Source organism: Neomonachus schauinslandi, chromosome 3 (assembly GCF_002201575.2).
Source record: "Neomonachus schauinslandi chromosome 3, ASM220157v2, whole genome shotgun sequence".
Lineage (NCBI taxonomy): Eukaryota > Metazoa > Chordata > Mammalia > Carnivora > Phocidae > Neomonachus > Neomonachus schauinslandi.
In genome coordinates this window covers 8,975,951-8,990,115 of record NC_058405.1, presented here as the reverse complement: position 1 = coordinate 8,990,115, position 14,165 = coordinate 8,975,951, and the positions used below count along the sequence as shown (strand labels likewise).

Sequence of the window (14,165 nt, the reverse complement as noted above, 5' to 3'; positions counted from 1 at the left end):
GAGGGGAGGAAAAAATTGAATAGGCAATTATATTAATCTCTGTAAAATACAACCCGGCACTCTTTCTGGGAATTACTCCACAGATGGAGGAAATGCAAAAAAAGCACTTTGTGCAATGGTTTTGCTAAAAATTACTTTTTGATAGTTCTGTCATCAAGGGTTCCTTTAACAAAATCACCTCATTTAAATCAACCTTTCCACTGAGCTTGAATTTCGTTTCAATACTTTAAATTAGAACCAGTATGTATGATAAAGGCTATCGTTTATTGAATAACAATGGTAAGTAGTCTATATACATCACCTCTGATCCTAGCTAAAACAGTCTGCAAAAGGGCGCCTGGGTGGCTCGGTTAAGCGTCTGCCTTCGGCTCAGGTCATGATCCCGGAGACCTGGGATCGAGCCCCACATCCGGCTCCCTGCTCCGCGGGGAGCCTGCTTCTCCCTCTGACCCTCTCTCCTCTCATGCTGCTTCTCTCTCTCTCAAATAAATAAATAAATAAAATCTTAAAAAAAAAAAAACCAAAAACAGTCTGCAAAGATTGGTTTTATGCCCAGTTTGCAGAGGAAGAAACAAGTTCTGAACAAACGTTACTTGAACAACGCTGAACACTAAGGCGTGGTGGTGTGTTGGGGATCTGACCCCGGGCCTGCGGATTCTAGTGCGCTTCTCCAAGAGCTACTCGTGATAATTAAGTTTCTCGTCATTTCTGGCCTACAAGCCGTGGAATCCTAAATTAGACGCCAGAGAAAACCAAACGTAATTTCAAGGGTTAAGGCTATTAAAAGGTGCTTAACTTAAAATGATGGCCTATTATTATCTAGCTACTACGAGTTATCAGACAAAACGCTTATTAATTTAAAAACACCAGCAAAGCATCCATCCACCTTCCTATTGTCGCCTCTCGTATAAAACAATACTTGGTATTGAGAGTGCACAAGTGGCGGCTGGTGCGCAGAAACTGATAACGCAGAAGAGACGTAGAAAACTGTCACCTCAACAAGTAGATACTCTGCGAAGAGTCGTAGCGTCTGGCGGCGACTGAATGCCAACGTGGAGAAAGCACGGGAAGAACAGAACACGAACGCAGGGACTGAAACGCCCCCTCGCTTCGGGAATGAAAAGGCGCAGCAAATATACGTAGTACCGTGAGGCGGGACTTCCGCCTTGAGCATCGCATTAGACGGAAGCCGAGAGGCCCCATTTCGCGTGGGTTACGCACTAACTCAAGAAGACAGGTTGTGTCGAGGGACCACCTTCTGGCTGTTTATCTCGCCTGCGCTGTGCTCTCGCCCTGCTCTTCCGTTAAGAGTGCTTACATTTGGGCCAAACCTTGGGTGAGAGGAGGACCTGCTCCTTCCCGACGCCGGCCATTCTCTGGTCCTGCCTTTCTTCCGTGAGGCAGTGTCAGCCGCCAGGAAGTACCGTTCTCGCCCGTGCAGGTGTTCCCTGGAAAACCGCGTGCTCTGAATTATTTTCCATCTTCCCTGGGTGCGAGCAAGGGGAGCTCTGCCCGGGCTCCGGCGGTGGTGCAGGCTGTGGTAGAATTGGAATAGAAGGCCTCCCGCGAGCCCGCCCCCGACTGTCGTGGGGGCCTCATGGGGGTCCACGGGCTCTGGAAGCTGCTGGAGTGCTCCGGGCGGCAGGTCAGCCCGGAGACGCTGGAAGGGAAGATCCTCGCCGTGGGTATCCTTAACGTGTTCTTGGGTGCAGGGATTCGTGCAGGGTTTTACTCACTCCGGCCTTCGCTCTGAGCGCAGAAGGGTGTTGGTAGGATGACAGTCCCTCTCGGGGTAGCGATAGCATCTCCTTCACGACGTTTTCTTTCTCTGAGTGTCCGCTTGTCCCCGCTTTGCAGTCCCGCCACGTTGGATTGGAGTCGTCAGGTTTTATCACTTAGGGGCAGTGCTTTACTTCTCTCATCTGGAGAGTGGAGGTGATAATAGTATGTATCTACACACGGGGTTGGTATAAGGAATAAAGGGGTTATATAAGTAAAAGGAGCTTGTAAAGCCTAAAAATACTATCCCTGCTGGGAGGTCAGCATGGAGAAAATGAAGTGGACTTCCCACCCGTCGTTTATCTGCTGTCCTGAGTCCTGCTCCACTCAGGTTTGTTAGGATAGTGTGGACAGGTGTTTGACCTTTTTTCTTTTTTAAAAGTAACTTTCATTATTTTTTATTATGAGTTTTGGAATAGGAAGCTGATGTGGTACAACACTGGAAAGGTATCTAAAGGTACACAGTGTTTGGTTTTGTTTCCTCCCAGCCTCTATGATGGACTTTTAAAGGACTGCCGTTTGTGTATATGTTGGCTGGTTTGGTGTTTCTGTAACTAAATGTTTTTCTTCTTTATCAAAACATATGAATACTGTTTCTGAAATTTTGGTCTTTTTATTCGTTAAGCATCCTCCTCCTCCTCCTTTTTTGAGTGGCTATTCTGTTCTGGAAGCTGGTGGTACCTTACGCCAATTCCCTATGTGGGAACCTGTGAGCCTAGGAGTTCATAAGCGAGGTGGCGAAGAGAGTCATGTAAATAATTGCTGTCGGTGGTAACTGCAGTTTAAGAATTGGTGGGAATTATGCGGAAGGAGCCCCTGAGAGAGGAGCCATTATTTACTATGGAGACAACTTATACATAATGGGACACTGGTAATTTTTCAAATAAAGTTAAGAAGATGATATTTTCTTCAGTGTGAATGATCTTGAAATACATCCGTAATGAGTTTTGCTTGCTTAAACGTTTTTATGCAGGATACCTTGTGTAGGGGAGAGGGTGTGTGCGCGCGCGCGCGGGCGCGCGTGCGTGTGTGTTATTGCTGCCCTCTAGTGGTTCGTCGAATCACTGCTTTCTGAAGATTTTCTTCCTAGAACTGTATGTGAAGGAAAGCACAGTTTTCAGTAACAGGAACCCTTCAAACTTCAGCAAAGACTTAGGTATTGTGTGTTGTAGCCCCTATGACGAATTAATAACTTGTAAAATCATTAAGATGACGCATGAAGTTCAGCATTCTAATTTTTCAGGAAGTTGCCCAAAGTAAGGAGGTTAAAGCATTTAATTTAGAATTTAGATTATCTATTTTTAGATGACTCAGGAGCTCTTTTGGGACATGAAGTAATTTTCATGAGGTTATTTTTTCTGAAGGAACAAATCATATAAAGAGGACTGTCAAAGATCTTCCAGTTATAATTACAATCTCATATGTGTATGTGTATAAATATATATGTAAAAGAATATTTGATTGCTGTTTTATAATTGATTTTGCTTTGTTTCATTTTCATGGGAATTCAAATTCAAATATCTGACCTATATTCCATTTTTTGTCTTATTTGTTAAGAAATTATCCATGACATACTAGGTTCATAATTTACTCTTGGACCCCTAAAATATATTTTTTTAACCATCTATAGGTGAGTGCCTTGTTTATTTATACAATCTAAATGTATCCAAAAACAGTTTAACTTTAATCTCTTATGGGCCTTAACATTTGTGAAATGCATTTAAGTCTATTAGCAAAATATTACACTTTTTTTAGATTTAGATTATGCATACTAACGGATATTAAATTGTAAGTCACCTAACAATAAAACTAAAGTAATTTATCTTTCATTTCAAAATGTTATTGATCCTTTGGGTCTTATCTATAAAATGATCTGGCTTTGCTGTGGATTTAACTTTTTTCCAGCCCTGGGACAAATTTAATGTTCCCTTTTTTTTTTTTTATAAACTTACTGAAATTAGACAAGTCAAATTTTGCACATATTTTCAGAATGCCTAGTTTTATGTATATTTTAAAAAATAATTTCAAGCTGGAACTTTTTTAAGATTTTATTTATTTATTTGACAGAGAGAGACACAGTGAGAGAGGGAACACAAGAAGGGGGAGTGGGAGAGGGAGAAGCAGGCTCCCTGCTGAGCAGGGAGCCTGATGCGGGACTCGATCCCAGGACCCTGGGATCATGACCTGAGCCGAAGGCAGTCGCTTAACCGACTGAGCCACCCAGGCGTCCCAAGCTGGAACTTTTAACCCTAGTTGAGACTACCTATGATTAATAATAATAAAGACCCATCATAGTTTCTAGGATTTAGAATTTTAAGCATATGTATGTTAGTAATCTATGTTTTAAAAGCTTTATATACAGTTCGAAAGGATAGCAGAAGTTGAGAGCCACTGATCTGAAATTAGATTTTCTCATTGATTATAACATTTAAAGTAATGGTTTAAGTGGAAACTTAATCCTGTAGAACAGTGTAGCAACCAGAAAAAAGCCAAGCAGAAATGTTTATCCACTATAGTACAGAGCTAAGTCCTTTAGGAAACTAGTTTTTTTTTTTTTGAAACTAGTTTTAAGACTAGTTATAATAGCCCTAGTAAAAGGTGAGACATTGAGAAGTGGTAGGATAAAGGATCTACCCTGGAAGTAGGATTTGGTGTTGACTTAGCTCTGCACTGACCCCCAGTCTTGTCCTTTTACTCTGCTCTATTTACTTCTTTGTATTACATAACTATATGTAATACAGTATATCTATAATATATAGTTGTATTATATATCTATTACTTCATTTTTTTTTCTTTTTTATTGTCCATATTCCCCATTAGAGTGCAAGTTTCTTGGAGGTAGACACCCTGTCTGTTTTGTTCAGGGCTGTGTTGTTTGCTGCCTATCCCAAGACCTTGGGATCTTGGATATGCTGGCACAGAGTAGCACTCAAATATTGGAATGAATATAATAATAGCTTGCTTTCCACTAGTTATTTTATTAGTGTTTATTGAGTTAATTATTGATGGGCCCAATTTGTTTTATGGCTATAAATTAGGTAATGTACGTTCATTTAAATACTTAACTGTTCAGCTCATTAATAGCAAGTATTTGTTGCCTCCTATATGCCCTGTGAAAGGGAGAGCAGTGCACGGAAGTGTGGTCTAGACAAGGCATGGAGCTCATGGTTTGGTGTTTTCCTCCATTAGATTGTAAACTCCACAAGGGCAAACCCTTTGTTTTGTTCAGGCCTGTATCTCCAGTGGGATTTCTGCCACATAAGCAGCATACATTTTTGAATAGGAACGTATGAGTGGAGGTCTTTATCTGGGCTGAGGAAGTGACCCATAGACTGAGACTTATGAGTCAGAAAACTAAGCTAAGAGAGGGAGAAACTCAGGCAGAGGAAGGAGCATGTGATAAGACCCTGGAGGCAGGAAGGGTCTACCTTCAAGATAGATTAAAAGATGGAATTGATAGAATCTGGTAGTGTTTGGATGAGGGGAGCGTAGGGGATGGCATTGAGCCTTCTGGCTTCGGTGACTGGGGTAACATTCACTGCAATGGGGGCATAAGCAGCCTGGTAGAAAAGACATGGGGAAGAGGACAAGCCATAAGAGACTCTTAACTCCAGGGAACAAAGTGAGGGTTGCTGGAGGGGAGAGGGGTGGGGGGATTGGGTAACTGGGTGATGGGCATTGAGGAGGGCACGGGATGTAATGAGCACTGGGTGTTATATGCAACTGATGAATCACTACATCCTACCCCTGAAACTGATAATACACTGTATGTTGACTAAATTGAATTTAAATAAAAAAATAAGAAAAGATCTGGAGTTCAGTTTTGATCATGTCAAGTTGGGAATGTCTGCAAGGCCATCTAGTCTGGGGCCCTGGGGCAGCCTGCACCCACGAAGAGGGTGTGGTGTGGGGGTGCTAAGGTAGCCTGGGGAGCCAGGACAGCAGGGGGAGGGGAGGGGCCCGCGGGAGAGCTCTGCTGAAGTCGTGCTTGAGTGGCGAGTTAGAGGAGCCAGGGAAGAGGCTGAGAGCAGGAAAATCAGCGGTGCCACGTCCCTCTGTCTTATGGACAAATAGGAAATAATTTGGTAAGAAGCAGTTTTTACAAAAGTTAAACATAAAACTCCAAGAAAACATTAATTACTTAAAATTACAGAAGAGGTAACTATTGTTAATATTTTGGCATTTGAACTTCTAGTTTTTTGTATTTAACATACCACATATGTTATAAAATATAATTATGCATTCCATAGTTTTGTAACCTGTTTTGTGTCCTTTAATATTTTGTGCCTGTCTTCTTAAACATAAAACTCCAAGAAAACATTAATTACTTAAAATTACAGAAGAGGTAATTATTGTTAATATTTTGGCATTTGAACTTCTAGTTTTTTGTATTTAACATATCACATATGTTATAAAACGTAATTATGCATTCCATAGTTTTGTAACCTGTTTTGTGTCCTTTAATATTTTGTGCCTGTCTTTCTTATCACTATAGATGCTTCTGTAGCTTCCTTTTTTGAGGGCTGTTTGATATTCCAACAATTTGGTATATAACAATTTAGTTTAAGTAAAGACCTGTTGGAAAACTTTTACATTGTTTAACATATTTTCTTTCTTTTTTTTTTTTTAAAGATTTCAGTCATCTATTTGACAGAGAGAGACACAGCGAGAGAGGGAACACAAGCAGGGGGAGTGGGAGAGGGAGAAGCAGGCTTCCTGCTGAGCAGGAAGCCCGATGCGGGGCTCGATTCCAGGACCCTGGGATCACGACCTGAGCCGAAGGCAGACGCTTAACAACTGAGCCACCCAGGAGCCCCGTTTATCATATTTTCATCACTGCAGACATTCTTAGAAGTAACTCTTACTGTAAATCTATGATGATTTTCTGAGAGTGTCTGGAGATAGAAGTAGTAAAATAGAATGCCAGTTTTTACATTTTTTGCTATGAATTGCCAAATTATTCTCCACAAGAGTTGTGCTAATTTATTAAAATTCTATAGAGAGTATTAGTTTTTTTAAAGAAGCAAGTGTTTGCAATTAGATTTTTTAAAGGACACATCTGTCGATGTAACGTTTTAAAATTCAGTCTGCGAACAGTAGTAACAAGGGTTCAAATAAAGTTAATGGATTTTAGGCAGATTCCATCAGGGCTAAACATTTTTCAGTTTCACATGAACTGTGATGAGGGCTTAGTTTTAGTGTCTAGATGATATCAGTTATTGGGAAGTTGAAATTGTGGGGATGAGGGAAGAAATTCCAAAACACTTTCCTTTAACAATTCCTCCAGATATCAGTATTTGGTTAAACCAGGCACTAAGAGGAGTCCGGGATCGCCATGGGAACTCAATAGAAAATGCTCATCTTCTCACTTTGTTTCATCGGCTCTGCAAACTGTTATTTTTTCGAATTCGTCCTATTTTTGTGTTTGATGGGGATGCTCCACTATTGAAGAAACAAACTTTGGTAAGAGTCATCTTTTTTTTTTTCTTCTTGAATTATTAGAAAGGAAGAAAAGTTCATGTAGAATTTTGGAAGCCAAGACTTATTTTGACATATATCCCACTTAATTTCAACTTTTTTTTTAGTTTATCTTGAACAGTCAACACTTTTTCCTTTAAAAAAGGATTATTTGTGAGACTATGTCCTGGGTGCCATGATAAAATGCAACTTTTAATAGAACTACTAAAATTCTCTCTCTCAAATAAATAAAATCTTAAAAAAAAAAGGGGAGGGCATCTGGGTGGCTCAGTCAGTTAGGTTCAGGTTATGATCCCAGGATCCTGGGATCGAGCCCCAAGTAGGGCTCCCCATGCTCGCTCTCTCAAATAAATAAATCTTAAAAAAAAAAAAAAACAAACTACTAAAATTCTTATAATTGAGAGTTTTCCTTTTAGAGTATCTTCTTAGGTGTCCCATGTGTGTTTTAGCTATGCTGCTGAGCATGATAGAGAGCCTGTTGGGGAAAATGCCTCCCTGAATCTGAGATCAGAGTAATTGGAGTAAAGAGTAATTGGATTTTATGTGGTGCCAGGTGTGACTGAGGTGGATTGTTGAGGAAGGAAATTGGCCAGGATATGAAAGAATGACATTGAGTTTCTTTATTCTGAAGATAGTTTAAAACAATGTTGGAACAAAGTTGTGAACTTTGGAGTAATTGTATTAACCCCCAGCCCTCCCCCCGCCCCGAATGACAGCACCCATTTGGACATAGGACTTTTATGTGTTGAAAATGCCAGCTCATCACTTCATGCTCACACCAGACAGACATTGTCTAATTAAGTGAGGATGTAGGATAAAAGTAAGGATTGGTAAATGCTTGGGGACATTTATTCCCTTAGGAAAAGGTCTAGACTTGCATGTTGCAGTTTTAAATTATCCAAGGCACATTCTATCGGGTACACCTTGGAAGGATTAGACAGGAAAAAAGAACTCCAGAATTTATTTATCTACTAGTAAATAGCATCTCCCCAATTCCCCAGCCCCATGATAAAGGTGTTAGTTAACACTACTCTAGTAATCATTTTGTAATATATAAACGTACCAAATCAACACGTTGTACACTTTAAACTTCCACCGTGTTATAGGTCAGTTATATCTTAATTAAAAAAGGAAACGAATGTTTTGGTATTTCCTCCTTATATTCCACCATAAGCATGCAGAGTATTCCATTTTTTCCTACATGGGCATTTTTTTACAAGATAACTTCTATACATTTTAGGATTTCTTATGATATAAACTTGAATGTTGAGGGACAGAGTGGCATGTAAGTAACATATTTTTAATTTTATTTTATGTTTTTTGAGAGGGAGCTAGAGAAAGAGCAGGGGAGGGGCAGAGGCAGAGGGAAAGAGAATTTCAAGCCCTAAGCATGGAGCTCGACATAGGGCTTGATCCCATGACCCATGAGATCATGACCTGAGCTGAAGTCCAGAGTCAGACGCTTAACCGACTGAGCCACCCAGGGGTCCCAAGTAATGTATTTTTATAGAGATCAATGCCAGAAATTGGTTTGGCGTAATAGTGACATTTTAAAGAATACATTAATATAATCCCTTTTGAGAAATGTTTACTTAATTATATATTATTGAGTTGTACGCTTCTTGGGGACATTAAGGGCCATTTAAAAGGAACTGAAAGTAAATTAATAGTTTGCCAAGTACTGTATCCTAGCCAGTCCATTTAGTAGTAGGCAGATGGATACTCAGTGTTCTTTATGTAGCAGAAACCTGAATATACCCACTGATATGACAGTTTGGAGGAAATACTAAAGCAGTCATAATCTGAAACTCAGACAAACCAAATTCTATGGAAAAAAGTCACAGAAATGTTTTTAATATACTCATACCCTGAAACAGAATCCTATGTCCTTTGTTTTCACAGGCTAAGAGAAGGCACAGAAAGGATTTGGCAACCACTGATTCCAGAAAAACTACAGAGAAGCTTTTGAAAACATTTTTGAAAAGACAAGCTATCAAAACTGCCTTAAAAAGCAAAAGGCAAGAGGCAAATTACATTAATTTTAAAGATTAAAGGCTTTTAACTTTCCCCTTGAATTCCTGTGGTTCCCTTTCCTTGATTTTAACTTGGCAGATCACAGACGGTGAAATCAGAGGGATAAGTGGGCCCATTTGACCCAGTAATTGGAAGTTGTGAAAATTCTCTGTTAAGTGAGAGTGAGCTTGGATACGGAGAGAGAAGAGCCATAGTGTTGCGTTGCCCGCACTTTGTACTTCCATAAGGCGCGTCTCCGCGCCTGCAGTTGAGGCTGTGGCCGGGGTGCCGGGAGCCGCAGTGAGCTTCCCCTTTCTCTCGAGGCCATGCTTGCTTCCTACAGACCTGGGCAGTCTGGGCAGCAGGGAGAAACCTGTTCCAGCCCCGTGGTTTTCCCCTTCTCACCCCCTCAGCAGGGCTTGTGTAATCAGCGGGGGAGTCTTCCTGACTCAATGTCCTATTTCCTGTCACCTCTGCCTACATCTGTGTGTGCTTTTCAGAGATGAAGCACTGCCCAGTCTTACTCAAGTTCAAAGAGAAGATGACATCTATGTTTTGCCACCTTTACAGAAGGAAGAAAAAAACAGGTAAATGGTCAACTATTTAAAAATAGTAATTGTCTATGTATTCAGACAGATACAGACCTTTGTGTTTTTATCTACATGATAAGGCATGTGGGAATTAATGCATCTGCAAATGCATTCTCGACACCTTTTAGAATGTTTTTCAAAGACTGAATTTTTTAGTGACTAACTTGCCTTGTGTTTTGGTAGTTTGTGCTGGTTTGTCTCTTCATTCTGCAGATCGTGTGTTAGCACTGTTCGTGTGTAGTTCCTGAAGATGTGGATTTTCATGTTTCCTACCCTTTGCTTTTACGTACTATCTCTACCTGTTTCTCAGCCTGTGTCGTCGGACTCTCAGCACCACGCCAAGAGACCACACACGACATCCTCCTTGCTAAATCTAGTAGAAGCTCTGCAGGTGTCAGCCCACTGTACTGTTTAGCTGCACGTGACTCGGCACCTTTGCTGTCCTGCTATCTGGGAACCTCTCTGGCCACTCTTTCTCAGGCTCCTCTGTGGACTCTTCTCTGGCTCTCTGTTCACTATCAGCTGCTTCTGTGGCTGAAGTGCAGGCAGAGGGCCTGGCAGTGTGTCTCTGCCCACACCTGCCTGCATTCCTTTCCCGGAGGCTTCTGAGACACCAAGTGGCTTTTGAATCAGGCCAGTTCTGTTTCTCTTCATCGCTGCCACCATCAAGTACCATAAAGGCTTCCACACTTCTTTCTCTGTCTTTGTCTTTGATCTTCCCTTTCGCTGGAACCTCTACCAGTCAAATTCAATCTCTGCTTTGTGGTGTAGAATCTGTTAAAACCCAAACCTGATAATGTTATTTTGGAGCTTGAAACAGTTCCTAGCTTCTCACTTCTTTAGGTTAAAACTTCAGCCTCTTAATCACATGCTTCCCCAACCTCACCAGGCCCTCTTTATACCGTCTCCAGGCAGGCTTTCTTTCCCTTGTTTCCAGATGTTTATAGAACGTAGTGTTTCTGCCTGGAACACTTGTCTCCATGAACGTTCTGCAGACCCTACAACTAGACCCCTCTCTTATTTGTGGCTAAGTCCAAGCCGTGCAGTTGCCAGAGATTCCAGGAAACTTTAGGGACCGCCCACCCCCCCCAATTGGAGAGAGGTGACTCCCCTTATTTCACCTTTAGCAACCTGCTCCTCCCTTGTGATGGACATCATCAGATCATACTGTAATTGCTCCCTGGCCTGTGTCCCCTCCCGACCGTGGGAACAATGACAGTGAGTTTCGTGCCAACCTATTCACCATCGTAGCCCCTAGAACTAGTGGCCCCTTGCCTCCAGAGGTATTTTTGTAAGTTGTCATTAAATCATAGATACTGTAAATGTATGCTTGACTTTCAGTTCAGAAGAAGAAGACGAAAGAGAATGGCAAGAAAGAATGAGTCAAAAACAAGCATTACAGGTACTTACGTAATTTGTGAATTCGGAATACATTCTGTTATTTGAAATGAATGACATGAAAATGAATAATGAGGTCATATGAATTTATGGAAGTTCCTGATAAAAATAGACACATGCCTTCTTCATTGTGTGTGTGTGTATTCGTGTGTGCGTGTGTACGTATGTACAAACACACAGGCAGCTGTGCACATTTGTATGGCATTTATCATCATGCATGTCTGGGTATCCAAAATAGGCCATCTTTCTTTTACAACCAATCAACTAAACAATAAATGGGTATAAATAGTAATACGTACTTCTATAAAAATATAGAAAACATACCACCCATAAATAACTTCAAGTAACATTTTGATATATATTAGCCCATTCTCCTGCCCCTCTCCTTATGGTTGAATGTCCGTGTGCGTATTTGGGTATGTGTGTGCATGTCAGGTGTACATGTGTGCATATATATGTAAACGTATGTCTGTGCTGATGTTCCAGTTCTCCATTGCTGTGTAACTTGGAGGCGTGAATTCAGTTGTTTGTTATCATCTTCTTGCTGTTCTGGGGGTTGCTGAGCTCAGTGAGGCAGTCCTGTCTGCACGGCTCCCGTGTAAATGCAGGCTGACCATAGCTGGGGCTGGAGTCCCCTCCAAGGCTTCCTTACTCACATGTCTGGTGGTTGACACTGGCTGTCAGTCAGGACACTTGCCTGTGGCTCCTCTGTGTGGCCTGGGCTCGCTCACAGCATGGCCCTGTGTTTCAGCGGCAGGCATCCTGAGAGCAGATGCCTGCCGGGACCTGTGGCCTTTTCTCGTCAGCTTCGGACATAGCGCGGCCTCCCTTGCTACGCATTCTGTCTGTGAGAAGCTGGTCAGTGAGGCCAGCCGTTAGTTAAGGGGCGGGAATTAGATGAAAAGAGGTGTCAGAGAACCTGTGGTCATGTTTTAAAACCACCACCACACTTATTTTAATGAATGACATTTTTACAAATTGAGATTGTACTGTAATATACAAGTTTTTGGAGTTTTTTTCAAGTTTCTTGAATAGTGGATAACATTCTTTGATTCCCAAGTTAACTGGTTTTTGTATGTTCCTATTATTTTGGTGCATCTGGAGAAAGACTTTTGAGCTACAACCTCAGGCTCCTTCAACTTGTAGAGGTTCTGCATTATTAATACAGCAAATGAGAGCAGTCTTGGTGAAGACCATGAATATTGTGGTCAGGAAGACCTGCATTTAAGTCCAGGCTCTCCTGTGCACTAGCTATGTGATCTTAGACAAATTAACTTCTCCAGGGCTTTATTTCCCATCCCCCCCCCCTTTTTTTTTGTGAAACAAAAATGATAATGATGCCTTCCTCAGAGGGCTGATGGGAACATTAAGGTGTTCCCTCCGTATGGGGAAAGCAAGGGGTGTTCTGAGCATGACTGGCCTGTTCTAAGTGCTGGCTGGTTGGCACATGCACAAACAACATACCGACCTACAGGAAAGCAAATTCTGTTATTTTATTTTCTTTACTAATGAAGAGTCTTAAAGTACTTTTGGTAATTAGTTAAATTTAGAAAAGTTTTATACTTTTTCATGCCTGTGAATTTCTCACTTGTCTTCACTTCTGATTATAGGTTAAGAGCAAAACAAAATTAATCTAATTAAGGGAATTACAGATATTGTTCAAATTCATAAGGCTCATCCCTGCCTTAGGGCCCTTGTCCTTGCTGTTCCTGCCGCCTGGGATGTCCTGATCAGTCTCGTTGGTGTCTTTCAAGTCCCTGCTCACACGTCATTTTTTAATGAGGTCTTCTCTGTCTATCAAATAAATGTTTTCTCTCTTCCTGTTCTAATTAACTCTCTTATCATATTAACCAGCTTTATTTTCTTGTTCATTTATTTATTTATTTGGTTATTCTGTCTTACTCTACCCCTAAGAGTAGGGACCTTGTCTGGCATGATCTGCACAGTACCCTAGCACCTAGAACAGTGCCTGGCACATTAGGGGGGTCTGGTAAGTATTTTTTCTTCAGAGTGAATCAGTGAGTGAATGGCTACATTCCCCAATCTGCCTATTCACTGATACCTATTGCAGAATTATGTACAACTGTGTTTAGTCTATTGCAGATTTTGTAGAACTATTTATCATAAGTGCAATCATAAGTGCAATAAATATCAGGGTAAATAGAATTAAGTCTACAAAATGTAAACTTCATGTAAAAAATGAACTTTTACTCTTTACAGGAAGAGTTCTTTCATAATCCTCATGCCATAGATATTGAGTCTGAAGATTTCAGCAGCCTGCCTCTTGAAATAAAGCATGAAATCTTGACTGATATGAAAGAATTTACCAAGCGAAGACGAACCTTATTTGAAGCAATGCCAGAGGTGAAATATACAACAGCATATTAATGCTTAGAATGCTTAGAGCGTCAGCAAAATTTTTTATTAGAAAAAAGAGGAAATTGATAAGTATTACTTATATAGTATCTGTTTCCAGTAAACAGCATTTGTGTCTCAGAGAGTCTGTGAAGCATCATGTATTTACAAGTTTGAACTTACACCTATTTCTTCAAAGAAACCTTTTGACTTTCCACTTAAGACCGGGTCTTGGGATGCCTGGGTGGCTCATTCAGTTAAGGTTCTGACGCTTGATTTCAGCTCGGGTCATGATCTTGGGGTCATGGGATCGAGCCCCTGCATCGGGCTCCATGCTCAGCACGGAGTCTGCTTGAGATTCTTTCTCTCCCTCTCACTCTCCCCTTGTGTGTGCTCTCTCTCTCTATAAAATAAATAAGTCTATAAAAAATGAAATAAAAAACACCAGATCTTATCTCCTGCTGTGTTCTCATAACACCCTATAATGTCTCTTTATGGTTCTTAGCATCCAAATGTGCCTGTTTTGTCACTTCTGTATTTTCAGCCCCTAGG

The 14,165-nt window shown here is 41.1% G+C and overlaps 1 protein-coding gene across 1 annotated transcript in view; it reads left to right on the top strand.

Annotated features, from left to right (window-relative positions):
• Positions 1-1,180: 1,180 nt before the first annotated feature.
• The window catches only part of LOC110585807 (DNA excision repair protein ERCC-5-like), a 32,157-nt gene continuing 19,172 nt past the window's right edge, over positions 1,181-14,165 (top strand). Inside the window, exons 1-6 of the mRNA XM_044913511.1 lie at positions 1,181-1,685; positions 7,067-7,248; positions 9,166-9,275; positions 9,771-9,857; positions 11,202-11,262; positions 13,479-13,622. Of these exons, the coding sequence (XP_044769446.1) occupies positions 1,598-1,685; positions 7,067-7,248; positions 9,166-9,275; positions 9,771-9,857; positions 11,202-11,262; positions 13,479-13,622 (672 nt within the window). The 5' untranslated portion in view covers positions 1,181-1,597. The remainder of the gene's footprint in view (positions 1,686-7,066; positions 7,249-9,165; positions 9,276-9,770; positions 9,858-11,201; positions 11,263-13,478; positions 13,623-14,165) is intronic.